At 45.2% G+C, this 14,442-nt stretch overlaps 1 protein-coding gene across 1 annotated transcript in view; it reads left to right on the forward strand.

The window, feature by feature from the left end:
* AZIN2 (antizyme inhibitor 2) overlaps positions 1–10,265 on the forward strand; it is a 35,769-nt gene extending 25,504 nt beyond the window's left edge. The window contains exons 8-11 of the mRNA XM_060784098.2: positions 2,399–2,561; positions 3,485–3,597; positions 7,921–8,135; positions 9,932–10,265. Coding sequence (XP_060640081.2) covers positions 2,399–2,561; positions 3,485–3,597; positions 7,921–8,135; positions 9,932–10,085 — 645 coding nt within the window. The 3' untranslated portion in view covers positions 10,086–10,265. The remainder of the gene's footprint in view (positions 1–2,398; positions 2,562–3,484; positions 3,598–7,920; positions 8,136–9,931) is intronic.
* The last annotated feature ends 4,177 nt before the right edge of the window (positions 10,266–14,442 follow it).

The following is a 14,442-nucleotide window of genomic DNA, read 5'->3' on the forward strand; positions in this document are numbered from 1 at the left end:
AACGTCTCACAACACAAGGAGTGAAATCTGGATACCAGTATTAAAAAACTCTAAAATTACAACAGCAAAACAGCAGAGAGGAAACAACCAGGCACATCTTAACACCTCTCAACAAAAGATTTTCCCAGGCTCAGGCAGGCCTTCAAATGCTAATGAAGGTGGTCAGTTGAAACATTCACACCTGGCTCTAGCAGAGAAGAGCTCTTTGCCCCACCCCAGCCATTCCACAGATATATAAACCCATTGCCCTATTTCCAACAGACCTCACTACCTCTGAGGATGCTTGTCATAGATGCAGGCAAAACGTCAGGAGAAATGCCTCTAGAACATGGCCCTATAGCCCGAAAAAAACCCACAAGAACCTAGTAACTCAACCTAGTTTGTGGCAGCCACAAAAACGAAGTTTCTGGAGTAGAACAACTACGATTGAAGTAAGGATCCACAATTAAACAGGAAATGACACTTTCAAAGCAGAAACAGAACATTTTTCAAATTATGTTACATATTGCTATAGAATCCTGAGATTGAATGTTTGTTGTGGCAGCAGAGAAGTCTGAAAGAGCTCAAATAATTACAACTCCTACGATTACATAGCATGGAACTGTGGCAATTAATACAAAATCAAACTGCTATAATTCTTCAGCACGGATACAGCTATTGTTACAGATGAGATTTAACATTTTGTTCGAACCACAGGGTATTATTACTATTATTATTCTCCATTGTTATCCTGAATTAGATGCCCCTACTCACCCCACTATTTGCTTCAAAATAAACAGATTTGTAATGCTGTGTGAATGGTATTGATCCAGTTTTGTAGCTCCTGGTTCAGGACATTTATTTATTTATTTATTTATTTATTTATTTATTTGTGACATTTATATGCCTCCATTCTCACCCTGAAGACGACTCAGAGCGGCTTACAAGTAATATGTAAATACAATATATTATATTATTACCATAGCACAATATTAGTATTACATTACATCTATATATATAAAAATGCTCTGTGCGTAATGAGTACCTTAAAAACAAAAGAACAAATGAACGAAATCACACCAAATTTGGCAACAAAACGTCTCACAACACAAGGAGTGACCATCACTCAAAAAATTATGATTTTGTCATTTGGGAGTTGTAGTTGCTGGGATTTATAGTTCATCTATAATCAAAGGGCATTCTGAACTCCACCAACGATGGAATTGAACCAAACTTGGCACATAGGACTCTCCTGACCAACAGAAAACACTAGAAGGGTTTGGTGGGCATCGACCTTGAGTTTTGGAGTTGTAGTTCACCTACATCTAGTTAGCACTGTGGACTCAAACAATGATGGATCTGGACCAAACTTGACACAAATACTCAATAGGCCCAAATATGAACACAGATGGAGTTTGGGGGAAATAGATCTTGACATTTGGGAGTTGTAGTTACTGGGATTTATAGTTCACCTACAATCAAGGAGCATTCTGAACTCCACCAATGACAGAATTGGGGCAAACTTCCCATAAAGAACCCTCATGACCAACAGAAAATACTGTTTTCTGGTGGTCTTTGGCAACCCTTCTGACACCTCCTCGCAACCCCCCAGGGGTCCCAAACCCCAGATTGAGAAATGCTGCCTTAAGGCCATCCAGTCCAACTCCCTTCACCAGGGCAAGAAAACATAAAGCCCTCCTGACAAAGAGCCATCTAGCCATAGATATAGATAAATACTGGTATATATGATTCACACACACACATGTTTATGACAGATACAGTACCATGGATTTGAAAGGGACCCCTAAAGAAGGACAATTATATGTTGCATGTTCCAGAGTAGGCAAACCAGACAATCTTTACATCAGCACTGACAAAGAAACAACAATACTGTTTACCCACGAGGATAGAGAAATTACATATATTAGAAACCAACACTTCCTCATTACTTTATTTTCCAGATCACCAGACTAGGCTACAGCAACGCGTGGCAGGGGACCACTAGTATTACTATATTGCACCATACCATTATACTGTAATATTACATGTAATATAAAATATATAATTATAATATATTATTATTAGTATTATATTGTATTACATTATAATTATCAATATTATATGTATATAAATTATATTATATTATATTATATTATATTATATTATATTATATTATATTATATTATTAGCACAGTGCAGGAGACAAGGTGGAACTGTCTTCCTGGTCCCCTCTCTTCACTCTGGTCCCGGAGCAGCAGTTGGTGCTGGGGGGAAGGCTCCCAACTGGTGACACAGGAGACAAGATGTAACTGTCTTCCTGACCCCTCTCTTCACTCTTTTGTGACTCACATTTGAACAGCCACTCGGTCTGGGTGTCTTTTACAAATTTTTCTCTATTTTCTGCTTTGCACCCATTCAGACAGTGGCTGTGGTCAACTCTGCCTTGGATCTGTATTTCCCTGAAGGCTGTGGAGTGGAGATCATTGCCGAACTGGGGCGCTATTATGTGGATTCGGCCTTCACTTTAGCAGTCAACATTATTGCCAAGAAGGAAGTGTCCCTGGACCAAGTGGGCTCTGAAGGTAGTCAATGGTTGGAAAGGTTGGATGGGGGGGGGGGGGGGGGAGGAGGTCAGGAAACAGCCATTAGTAAAGGCATAGCTTTCCCCTTGACATTAAGTCTGGTTGTGTCCAACTCTGGGGGCTGGTGCTCATCGCCACTTCTAAGTCGAAGAGCCGGCATTGTCCATAGACATCTCCAAGGTCATGTGGCTGGCATGACTGCATGGAGCACTGTTACCTTCCAGCTGAATCAGTACCTATTGATCTACTCACATTTGCATGTTTTGAACTACTAGGTTGGCAGAAGCTGGGGCTAATAACAGAAGTTCACCCCGGATTCGAACCACTGACCTTTTGGTCAGCAAGTTCAGCAGCTCAGCAGTTTAACCCATTGCACCACTGGGGGCTCCAGCAGCCATTAAAGGGCCTAAATCGGGAAATTACAAAGGATCAGCCATGGTTAGCACTTGAATGGGAGACTTGCCATAGGCTCTCTTTCACAGGAAAGAAATGGCAGTGCAACCTAGGAACTTTATGGCACTGCCTTAAATGGACAGGCGACTTGAAGGCACAAGATCTGACCATGATCTCTTTTCCCCAAATGCTGCAGGCTAGAGATTCCTGAGCATTGTGGGAAAGGGACCCTTTTTGGATTGTCACTCACAGAAGCCCGCAGCCAACATTCTGGGAGTGGCAGTCCATAAAGAAGTCCAAAAGGACCACCAATTAATCCATTTCATATGGAGGAATGAACAAAACCACCTTTGAGGATTCCTTGCATAGGAAAACCCTACAAAATTCATTGGGTCACCCTAAGTGGACAGGCAATTTGGAGTCATATTCATACGGAACCAGAAAAGAAGGTCTAGACTCTTAGATCCTAAAATGAAAAGTGCCCTAAGATGTCCCTGACTTGGCCTCTGGTGCATTTCCCTTCCCTTCAGATGAAGACCCCGGTGGCAAGAAGAGCTTTGTCTACCATCTCAACGATGGCGTTTACGGCTCCTTCGGCTCAGTCATCTTCAACAACGCTTGCCCTGTACCCATCCTGCATCAGGTAAGGAAGGTTTTTGCTCCTGGGACTCATGAATGGAGGAAAGCCAGGCAAATCTGCTCCCTCCTTCCACAGAGACCCACTTGCTTGGATGGCTGAAATATGGGTTTGAATTTAGCAGGCTTAATGTGGTTTGAAACCATACACTGAGAGACATCTAATAGCCACTTTCTGACCCAGTTTCAGTTTCCACTTTTCAAGGGCACACCTAAGCATAATCTATCTGTTGTTGTTGTTGTTGTTGTACATCCACACTACATAAGTATAGCAATTTATATGTCATGGGTCCATCCCGAGGAAATTCTGCAATTTGTCGATGATGACTTACTTAGGCGATCCCTTGTAGTCCAAGGATGATGGTCCTCCAAGTGTAGTGTCCTGGCGGTGGGTCCGTAGGTGACTGTGGAGCCCTATTCTTGGTCTGCATCTTCTCCCACAGTGAGGGCATCGGTTTCCAGGTGGAAGGCGGTCCCGGACGGGGTTGGCTTGATGCGCCTTCCTCTTGGCACATTTCTCTCTTTCGCCCTCCATTCATGCCTCTTCAAATTCTACAGCACTGCTGGTCACGGCTGACCTCCAACTGGAGCGCTCAAGGGCCAGGGCTTCCCAGTTCTCAGTGTCTATGCCAGAGTTTTTAAGGTTAGCTTTGAGCCCATCTTTAAATCTCTTTTCCTGTCCACCAACATTCCGTTTTCCATTCTTGACTTTGGAGTAGAGCAACTGCTTTGGGAGACGGTGGTCGGGCATCCGGACAACGTGGCCGGTCCAGCGGAGTTGATGGCGGAGGACCATCGCTTCAATGCTGATGGTCTTTACTTCTTCCAACATGCTGACATTTGTCCGCTTGTCTTCCCAAGAGATTTGCAGGATTTTGTGGAGGCAGTGCTAATGGAATCATTTCAGGAGTAGCATGTGACGTCTGTAGACTGTCCACGTCTCGCAGGCATATAGCAAGTATCTTGATACCATCCGTATCTCTACGGATGTCCCGGTCTTCAAACACTCTCTGCTTCATTCGGAAAATAGGTACACTTGCAGAGCTCAGGCGGTGTTGTATTTCGGTGTCGATGTTGACTTTGGTGGAGAGGTGGCTGCCAAGGTAGCAGAAATGATCAACATTTTCTAATGTTACACCATTAAGTTGTATTTCTGGCATTGGAGAAGGATTGGCTGGTGACTGCTGGAAGAGCACTTTGGTTTTCTCAGTGTTTAATGACAGGCCGAGCTTCTCGTAAGCTTCTGCGAAGGTGTTTAGAGTGGCTTGTAGGTCTTCTTCTGAATGCGCACAGATGACATTGTCATCAGCATACTGGAGTTCTATAACAGATGTTGTTGTAACCTTGTTTTTGGCTTTCAGTCTGCTGAGGTTAAACAGCTTGTCATCTGTCCGACAGATGATTTCCACTCCGGTGGGAAGTTTCCCATCAACAAGATGAAGTATCATAGTGATGAAGATGGAGAATAAAGTTGGGGCAATAACACATCCCTGTTTGACACCTGATTCCACCTTAAATGGGTCACTTTGGGAGCCATTGCTGTCCAAGACTGTTGCCATCATGTCATCATGGAGGAGCTGCAGGATGTTCACAAATTTGTTAGGGCACCCGATTTTTTGGAGGATTGTCCAGAGAGCGCTGCGGTTCACTGTGTCGAATGCCTTTGCAAGGTCGATGAATGCCATGTACAGAGGTTGATTTTGTTCCCTGCATTTTTCTTGGAGCTGTTGTGCAGTGAAGATCATGTCCACTATTCCTCTGGAGGGGCGGAAGCCGTTCTGGGATTCTGGGAGGGTGTCTTCTGAGAGGGGTAGAAGCGGTTTGCAAGGATTCTTGCGAGGATTTTCCCAGCGGAGGTTAGAAGGGAGATACCTCGATAGTTTCCGCAGTCCATTCTTTCCCCTTTTTTGAAGAGAGTGGTGATGGTGGCATTCTTGAAAACTGCTGGGATTTTCTCGGTCACCCACACTTTTTCTATGAGCTGGTGGAGTTGTTGTGTCAGCTCAGGTTCTCCCTCTTCAAAGATTTCAGCAGGGATCCCATCCAGTCAGCTGGGTATGTTGTTTTTTTGTTGGCTGATGGCATTGCTGACTTCTTCCAAATTAGGCAGTGCTGCAAACTCATCCCTGGTTTGTTGTTACGGGATTTGTGAGAGAACCTCTTCGGCCACATTGGAGCTGCGATTCAGGTCGTCAGCACCTGTCATGGCTCTTGTGAGGAGCACGTCACGGCAGTCTCTAGCACGTATGATTACATAGTCTAAGAGGTGCCAATCTTTTGACCTGGGGTGTTTTCATGATGTCTAGAACTTGTTTTTCTGGCGGAAGAGCATGTTGGTGATGACAAGGTTGTGTTCCACACATTTGGTGAGAAGCAGGATGCCATTTGAGTTGCGGTTTCCAACCCCGTCTTTTCCTATGATCCCTGGCCACAGGTCGAAGTCTCGCCCGACTCTTGCATTAAAGTCCCCCAGGAGGATGATTTTGTCCTCCTTCAGTATCTCCAATAGGATGGTGTCCAGTTGACAGTAAAATTTTCCCTTGATGTCTTCATCGGCATCTAGTGTTGGTGCGTAGACACTTATTATGGTTGCCTGTTGGTTTTTGGCAAGATCAATTCGGAGGGTTGAGAGTCGTTCGTTGATGCCAGTGGGTGCTTCGGTCAGATGTTTCTCCAGATCATTTCTGATAGCAAAGCCAACTCTGTGCATTCTTTGGTCTTCTTCGGGCAGTCCCTTCCAGAAGAAGGTGTAGCCTCCCTTTTCTTCCTTCAGTTGTCCCTCTCCTGCTCTCCGGGTCTCCTGAAGGGCTGCTATGTCGATGTTAAAACATCCCAGCTCCCTTGCAATGATGGCAGTTCTGCGTTCGGGCCTTCACTGTCAGTGTTGTCCATCAGTGTCCGTACGTTCCATGTACCGAAGTTCATTTTTCTTTTTTGGCTGCAGGGTGGTGACCCCACTGGACATGGCAGTCCAGTCAGGGATAAGATAGGCAGACTATGTTTAGGGCACCTTTTCTAGCCCCCTCCCCGTGTGGGGTGAGCAGAGTGGGTCCTAAAAAAGGCTGCTCGGTCCTGGATATAGCTGCCGAACTATTCAACTGCCTCGGACCTTGAGGTAGAATGACTGGGTCTGTATTCACTGCTCATGTGTCAGTCTGTGACTAGGGGCTTCCAGATTTCATGGTCCTGCCCCCGTCGCCACTCGCTGATCACCATGGGACTTTGGTTGGTTGGTTTTTATTGTCCTTGGAAGACACCTGTGTGTGATTTTTTTTAATGTGTGGAGGTCAGTGCACAACTGATCAACACACAGTCTTCACAGAGTGAGGTTCCAGGGGTGGCATAGTTTACCAAGATGACCATGGCTTCTCAATGTGTTGCAGCCTTCTTCCGCCTTCACAGCTGTTGTAACATGTACCATGTTATCCTCTGCCTGCTGCGCCATTGAGGTTTTTGGGTCTTCAAACTGTGCTTGGTCTGGAACCTCCCCCACGGCCACTCCTGGGAGTGCACAGCTCCAGTCGTTGTGCCTGCAGGTTCATTGGAACACACAAGCCCCCTCACCATGACAAAGTGACAGTCCATCGAGGGGGTGTCGATGATGATGATAATAATAATAATAATAATTTGAGACACAACAAGATGAGTCCACAGCAGACCCTATGCTGGCTGTTGTATTGGATCATATGTCGGACACTTCCCAAGTGTCTAGGACTGTGTGATGTATCGGCGAATAAGGAGTGCAGATCCCAGTAAGGTGGCCTTCTGCAGCTGGCAGATGGTAATTTTGTCAGCGCCGATTGTGTTTAAGTGCAGGCCAAGGTCTTTAGGCACTGCACCCAGTGTGCCGATCACCACTGGGATCACCTTGACTGGCTTGTTGTTGTTGTTGTTGTTGTTGTTGTTGTTTATTACCTGCTTCTCCTTTCTCCTCAAGGTAGGGCACCTACACAGTGAAATACACCTATAGCATCAAATAGTAAAACATAGTTAAAACACAGCCATAAAAGCATATATTAAAACACGCACATGTTAAAATGCCTGAGACAAAAGTTAAAACACAATAAACATAGAATGCGATTTAAAAGTCATAGTTAAAACTAGATACTTTGGGTGCATATGCACTCTATGGAAACCTGGGATTGCTAGTTTTATAAGGTCTCTAGTCATCTCTGCCAAACAGGGCTGGGGCCTCATCAAACTACAACTCTCCGGATTGCTTTGCTTTGAGGCATGGCAATTCAAATGTTGCTAAACTGAATTAATTCTACAGTGTTGATGCACCCTTTGTATCAAAACCAGTGAAAACAATGTTCTCTCCTGGCTACAGAAGCCCTCCCCGGATCAGCACTTGCACAGCAGCAGCTTCTGGGGTCCAACCGGTGAGGCCCTGGACCGCCTTGTGGAGGGGGTGGATCTTCCTGAACTCCAGGTGGGCGACTGGCTGGTCTTTGAAAACATGGGGGCTTATACCATGCCCCCCTCCGCCTCCCTCAACAGCGGCCCACCGACACGGATCCACTACGCCATGTCCAGGGTGACCTGGTGAGAGCATCCCTTGCAAAGGAAACAGGGTCAGGGATCTGGAAGAGGGAGGGAGAGAGGACTTTGAATAGGGAGGCAAGGTTTGCTTCACCTCCTCTGAGGCTGAGACAGTATGAGTTAGAAGCTAATCAAGTTCTTCATGTGCTGCATAGTTAGCCCTCCACATCTTCCAGATTTAGGGGCACAGGACTCTGATGAAAGTAAAAAGTTGCAAACGAAGAAACGTTTGTTTGTTTGTTTATTATCCAAGGGAACATCTCTAGGAATTTCTAGTCTTCTAGCATGATTCTGTGGGCAGCGTCAGTTGGAAGATAGCCATAGAATGTCATTGCAGTACATAGAGATTTCTGAGCAAAAATCTCTAGGGATTTAAAGAGAAATGGTAGTGTAGTCATATAATCCGGGTCAAAGCAGGTAATGTGGATTATCTGCTTCGATAATCTGGATTATATGGCAGTGTAGAAGGGGCCATAAAGTCAGACTGGAGAATCTAAGAATTCCCTAGAGGCATTCCCTTTAGGATTTACCATCAGATCACACTGGAGGACCTAGAGATTCCCTAGAGGGGGGTCTGAAGCCCTTTCTACACTGCCATATAAAATCCAGACTATCTGCTTTGAAATGGATTATATGGCAGGGTGGACTCAAAGTAAATAATCTGTATTATCTGCTTTGATCATTTGGATTATGTGGCAATGTAGAAGGGACCTCAGTCTACAGCCCTCTACATTTAAAATGTTTTATCTAGGAATCACTATGCCCTCCAAGGTGACTCTAAAATTGACTTCCTCCAAGCATGCTGGAGATTATGGGGATTCCTATTCAGGCTGGATCTACACTGCCATAAAATTTAGTTTCTGAATCCATATTATTTAACAACAGAGATTCTTATCTTCCAGTTCAAAGCAGATAATCTGGGATCTGATCCTGTGATGTAGAGCAGTGTAGAAGGGTCTGTAAGGCCTCATGGTGGCGCAGCGGATTAAATCACTGAGCTGCTGAACTTGCTGAGCGAAAGGTTGGCAGTTTGAATCTGGGGAGTGGGGTGAACTCCCACTGTTAAGCCCAGCTTCTGCCAACCTAGCAGTTCGAAAACATGCAAATGTGAGTAGATGAATAGGTACTGTGAAGGAGCCCCCGGTAGTGCAGTGAGTTAAACCCCTGTGCCGGCAGGACTGAAGACCAACAGGTCGCAGGTTTGAATTCGGGGAGAGGCGGATGAGCTCCCTCTACCAGCTTCAGCTCCTCATGTGGGGACATGAGAGAAGCCTCCCACAAGGATGATAAAACATCAAAAATCATCCGGGCATCCCCTGGGTAACGTCCTTGCAGACGGCCAATTCTCTCACACCCGAAGTGAAGTGACTTGCAGATTCTCAAGTCTCTCCTGACACGACAAAAAAAAACCTGCTTCTGTGGCAAGATAACAGCACCCCATGCAGTCATGCTGGCCACATGACCTAGGAGGTGTCTACAGCCAACGCCGGCTCTTCAACTTAGAAATGGAGATGAGCACCACCTCCCAGAACCAGCCACGACTAGACTTAATGTCAAGGGAAACCTTTACCTAGAAGGGCCCATAGACTCATACAATCCAGTTCAAAGCAGATAATCTGGATTTTATATGGCAGTATAGATGAGGCCTAACTAAGACCTCTGTTTTGATCATCTGGGATGAAAGGGGGAGCAAAATGGGGGTTGTCCCCTACTTTGACTAAATGGCCTACAGTTGCCTTCTTGACTCGCTGGTTGGGGTTGGCATTGATCCTTCTCCTCTTTCTTTCTGGGGATTGCAGGGAAGCGGTGCAGCTGCTGTGGGGGAAGCTCCTCCATGCTGAAGAGGAAGAAGAAGAGGGCCGGGAGAGCACCTGCACCCCACTGTCTTGTGGCTGGGAGATCACCGACTCCTTGTGCGCGGCCCCTGTCTTCGCCCCGGCCAGCATCATGTGAGCGGAGGAGGCCCATCGTCCACCGCAGGCACCCTCCTCCCGTACTCTAGCCTCCCCTTCACATCCACCTCCTCTTACACCCTGGAATTGGGTCTCTTGCTGCCCTTTTCCTCTCCTCCATTCCTCTCCCAAAGAAGCAGTGCGGTTTTTAAGTATGCAACATAAAATCCTGTTCCTCCTCTTTCCAGGGTCTTTTGTTTTTCAGTCTGTGAGCAGATATTTCTTTGTCTTTGGTTGGTTATTTCTACATCAGGCACGGGCAAACTTCGGCCCTCCAGGTGTTTTGGACTTCAATTCCCACAATTCCTAACAGCCGGTAGGCTGTTAGGAATTGTGGGAGTTGAAGTCCAAAATACCTGGAGGGCCAAAGTTTGCCCATGCCTGTTCTACGCTGTTGAATGAATGCAGTTTGACACCACTTTGGCTGCTTGTATGCATAAATCAGGGCCAGCAACATAGCTGTAAGGTGGAGAAAAGTGAGGGTATTATATAGTAATTGCCTCAATTCCTCTAATTGTGGTATTTCCACATAGGCATAGTTCATATAAATGGGATATTCTAGAGAAAGTCTCATTTGGTAATCTCCTTGGGTTTATGTCTCACTTTTGTTTTGTGTATTTTAATACGTATTTTATGGAAATATGTGCATTCTGTGGAATGTTTTTAAATGCTAATTTGTTTTATGTGTTTTTGGCAATGTTGTAATCTGCCTCGAGCCGTGAGGAGAGGCGGGTAAGAAATAAAATTGTAATAATAAGAATCTACACTGTCATATATAATCCAGATTGTCAAGGCAGATAATCCACATTATCTGCTTTGGACTTGATTATATGCGTCTATACTGCCATATAATCCAATATGAGTCTATACTGCCATATAATCCAGTTCAAAGCAGATAATCTGGATTTTACATGGCCGTGTAGAAGAGGCCTACATTGTAGAACGAATTCAAGTCCCTTCTACATTGCCATATAATCCAGATTATCTGATTTGAACAGGATTATATGAGTCCACACTGTCATGTAATCCAGTTCAAATCGGACAAACTGAATTTTATATTGCAGTGTAGATGTGTTCTGATACCATTTTAACTGCTATGTCTCAGCAGTATGGGATCTTGGGATCTCTATTTTTGTGTACAAATATCATGCTTTGAGAGAGAAAGCAAAATACCTTGCGAAACTAAAAGCTATAGCAATTTAAGTGGCGCTGAACTGCATTAATTCTACAGTATAGCTGCACATCTCTTGCTGTGGGAATGGTGAATCCAATTTTGGGTCTGTGGACAATTTTAGGATTATTTCTGAATTCCCAAGTAAGGGATGCTCAGCCTCCATCTCTGTCTACTGTCTTTTTTTGTTCATGTTTGTGGTAATGGAATCAAAATTTCTAAATGGATCAGAGGAAGAAATCTGCCATGAATTCTTATTCAACAATACACTTCACACTCAGGCCAACAACTCATTGCCATTAAAACTTTCAGATAGGTCTGTGTTTGTGTGTATAATTTTTACCTCCTCATAATGTGGAAAGATTTAAATGCTTCTCTATAAATCTTTTTTTAAAAAAAAAAATGGAAGAAGAAAAACCCCTCTCTAAGAATCTCTCTATTGGTCTTCTTGGACTTCAGTTCCCAGAATCCCTAACTATTGGCCAAAGTGGCTGAGGCTTCATGGAGCTGAAATCCAAAAAGTCCTGGAAGACTAGAGCTCGTTCAAGGTCAAGCCAGTCACTTCAAGGATGCCATCCATCCATCTTTCCCTTGGTCAGCCCCTCTTTATTTTTCCTTCCATTTTCCCCATCATCATTATCTTGGTTGGAGTTGGCTTGACGCGCCTTTGTCTTGGCACGTTTCTCTATTTCGCCCTCCATTCATGCCTCTTCAAATCCTGCAGCACTGCTGGTCACAGCTGACCTCCAGCTGGAGCACTCAAGGGCCAGGGCTTCCCAGTTCCCAGTGTCTATGCCAGAGTTTTTAAGGTTGGCTTTGAGACCATCTTTAAATCTCTTTTCCTGTCCTCCAACATTCCATTTTCCATTCTTGAGTTTGGAGTAGAGCAACTGCTTTGGGAGACGATGGTCGAGCATCCAGACAACGTGGCCGGTCCAGTGGAGTTGATGGTGGAGGACCATCGCTTCAGTGCTGGTAATCTTTGCTTCTTCCAGTATGCTAACATTTGTCCACTTGTCTTCCCAAGAGATTTGCAGGATTTTCCGGAGGCAGTGCTGATGGAATCGTTCCAGGAGTTGCATGTGACGTCTGTAGACAGTCCACGTCTCACAGGCATAGAGCAGGGTTGGGAGGACAATAGCTTTATAAACAAGCACCTTGGTCTCCCTACGGATGTCCCGGTCCTCAAACACTCTCTGCTTCATTCGGAAAAATGCTGCACTTGCAGAGCTCAGGCGGTGTTGTATTTCGGTGTCGATGTTGACTTTGGTGGAGAGGTGGCTGCCAAGGTAGCAGAAATGGTCAACATTTTCTAATGTTACACCATTAAGCTGTATTTCTGGCATTGGAGAGGAGTTGACTGGTCACTGCTGGAACAGCACTTTGGTTTTCTCGATGTTCAATGACAGGCCGAGCTTCTTGTATGCTTCTGCGAAGGTGTTTAGAGTGGCTTGTAGATCTTCTTCTGAATGTACACAGACGACGTTGTCATCAGCATACTGGAGTTCTATAACAAATGTTGTTGTAACCTCGGTTTTGGCTTTCAGGGAATGCCATTGCTTTAACTATGCAGACCTTCATTGCCAGTGCGACGTCTCTACTTGATATCGAGCTCTTTTGTGAGGGGTCTTCCCAAAGGGAGATCCCTGAGGACCGCGCCAAAAAGGGTCCTGGAAACCTTGGTGAGAGCCAGCGGGAGCCAATTTCAGCAATAAAATAATTAAAATCAATAACCCTCATCAAAGTGGAAGAAGTTTTTCAAGCAATCGAGGTGTCTTTATTAGCGATTCAGCTGAGATCGGATGCATTGCAGGGATCATTCCACCACAAGCATAAAGCTAGGCATATTACAAGCATTTTTATAGACGAAAATTCAAAGGAAAAGGTTTCAAAATTCCCGCCCGCCCCCTTGCCGGCCGGCTTTTTGCTGATTGGCTGATGGCCGAACAGCTGGGAGGAGGCTTGGCAGCCCGCCCCGCTTCCGAGCCAATCAGCGCGCTTCTCCGCCTCTAGAGGGCCAATCAGCGCATTCCTCTCACTCCTAGAAATGGATGAATCAGGAGAGGGGAGGCGGGACGATCTCAAAACAATGGGGAAATGATGGGATTACAGATAGCTAGCCGGCCGGAATATGGAGTATTGTCCTTGGCTGGCAGAGTGTGAAGGTAGCAAACAAAAATTTCCTGTTCCTGATGGGCTTTTGGGGGGAGAATCAACAAGATCGGGCTTCGGACCTCAAAGGATCAACGTTGCCCTTTGCAATTTCTTAATTATTTCCTTTTCCAAAATCCCATGGAATTCCTTATCTCGCTAGCCGGCTCGGAAGACGAGACAAGGGTTGGTGACTATTGTGTTGTGTAGGTGAATCAATCAACACTCTGGGTTTCGAGGGAAATAGGAATCTTCCTCGAGCCTAGCAGCAGTTTCTGATCACTTTTGTGGGGCAAAAGTCAAAAGGAAAGATGGAAAACAGAATACAATTCATACAGCATTATTTTAGACAGGATCATACAAAAAGAATCCCCTTCCCACCCCACATCTTTATTATTTTATTACAATATTGATATATTAAAAGAACTGGAAATCCCGTGCTCCTGGGGAAGGTTCGTGGAGGCAGAGGTGGTTTGCAGTCCAAGTCAGGCAGCAAAGAGTCATTTCTCCCTGCAGAAGTCAGCAGATGGGCGCTGAGTTGATCAATAACAGAATCCATCGCTCAGCCCTTGGGGAACTACAATCCTCACAACGGGCAGAAGTCCCAAGATCCAGCCATTTCCCAAAAGCCTCGTGGGGTCCTTATTGTTGTCAGTGCCTTGGCAATGTGACCAAGACTTAACCCTTGTTGTGTAGTCTGGTGCCCTTGCCCTTTGCAGAACTATAAGTCATTATCCCTTATTTGGGGGGGGGGGGGCGGGGGTGTCCAACATCATACTCAACTATCGAGTCATTGCTCTCCACCCAAGAAGGAAACGTCTTTCCTGGCTGCAGTCCGCATCTGCAAACACCTTCTCACCTAGAAATACAAAGTCTGTCACTGCATCCATGTTTCCTCCCTCTGTTTGCCAGTTATCAATAGTATAAATAGCAGGCCTGTCGCAAAAAAAAAAAAAAAAAAAAAAAGGGGGGGGGGGAGAGGTTGAAACTTTTTTTCTTTTTAGGCAATTGTGTCTCCTGATCTGGCACAAGATCT

This window comes from Anolis sagrei, chromosome X (assembly GCF_037176765.1).
Source record: "Anolis sagrei isolate rAnoSag1 chromosome X, rAnoSag1.mat, whole genome shotgun sequence".
In the NCBI taxonomy this organism is placed as follows: Eukaryota; Metazoa; Chordata; class Lepidosauria; order Squamata; family Dactyloidae; genus Anolis; species Anolis sagrei.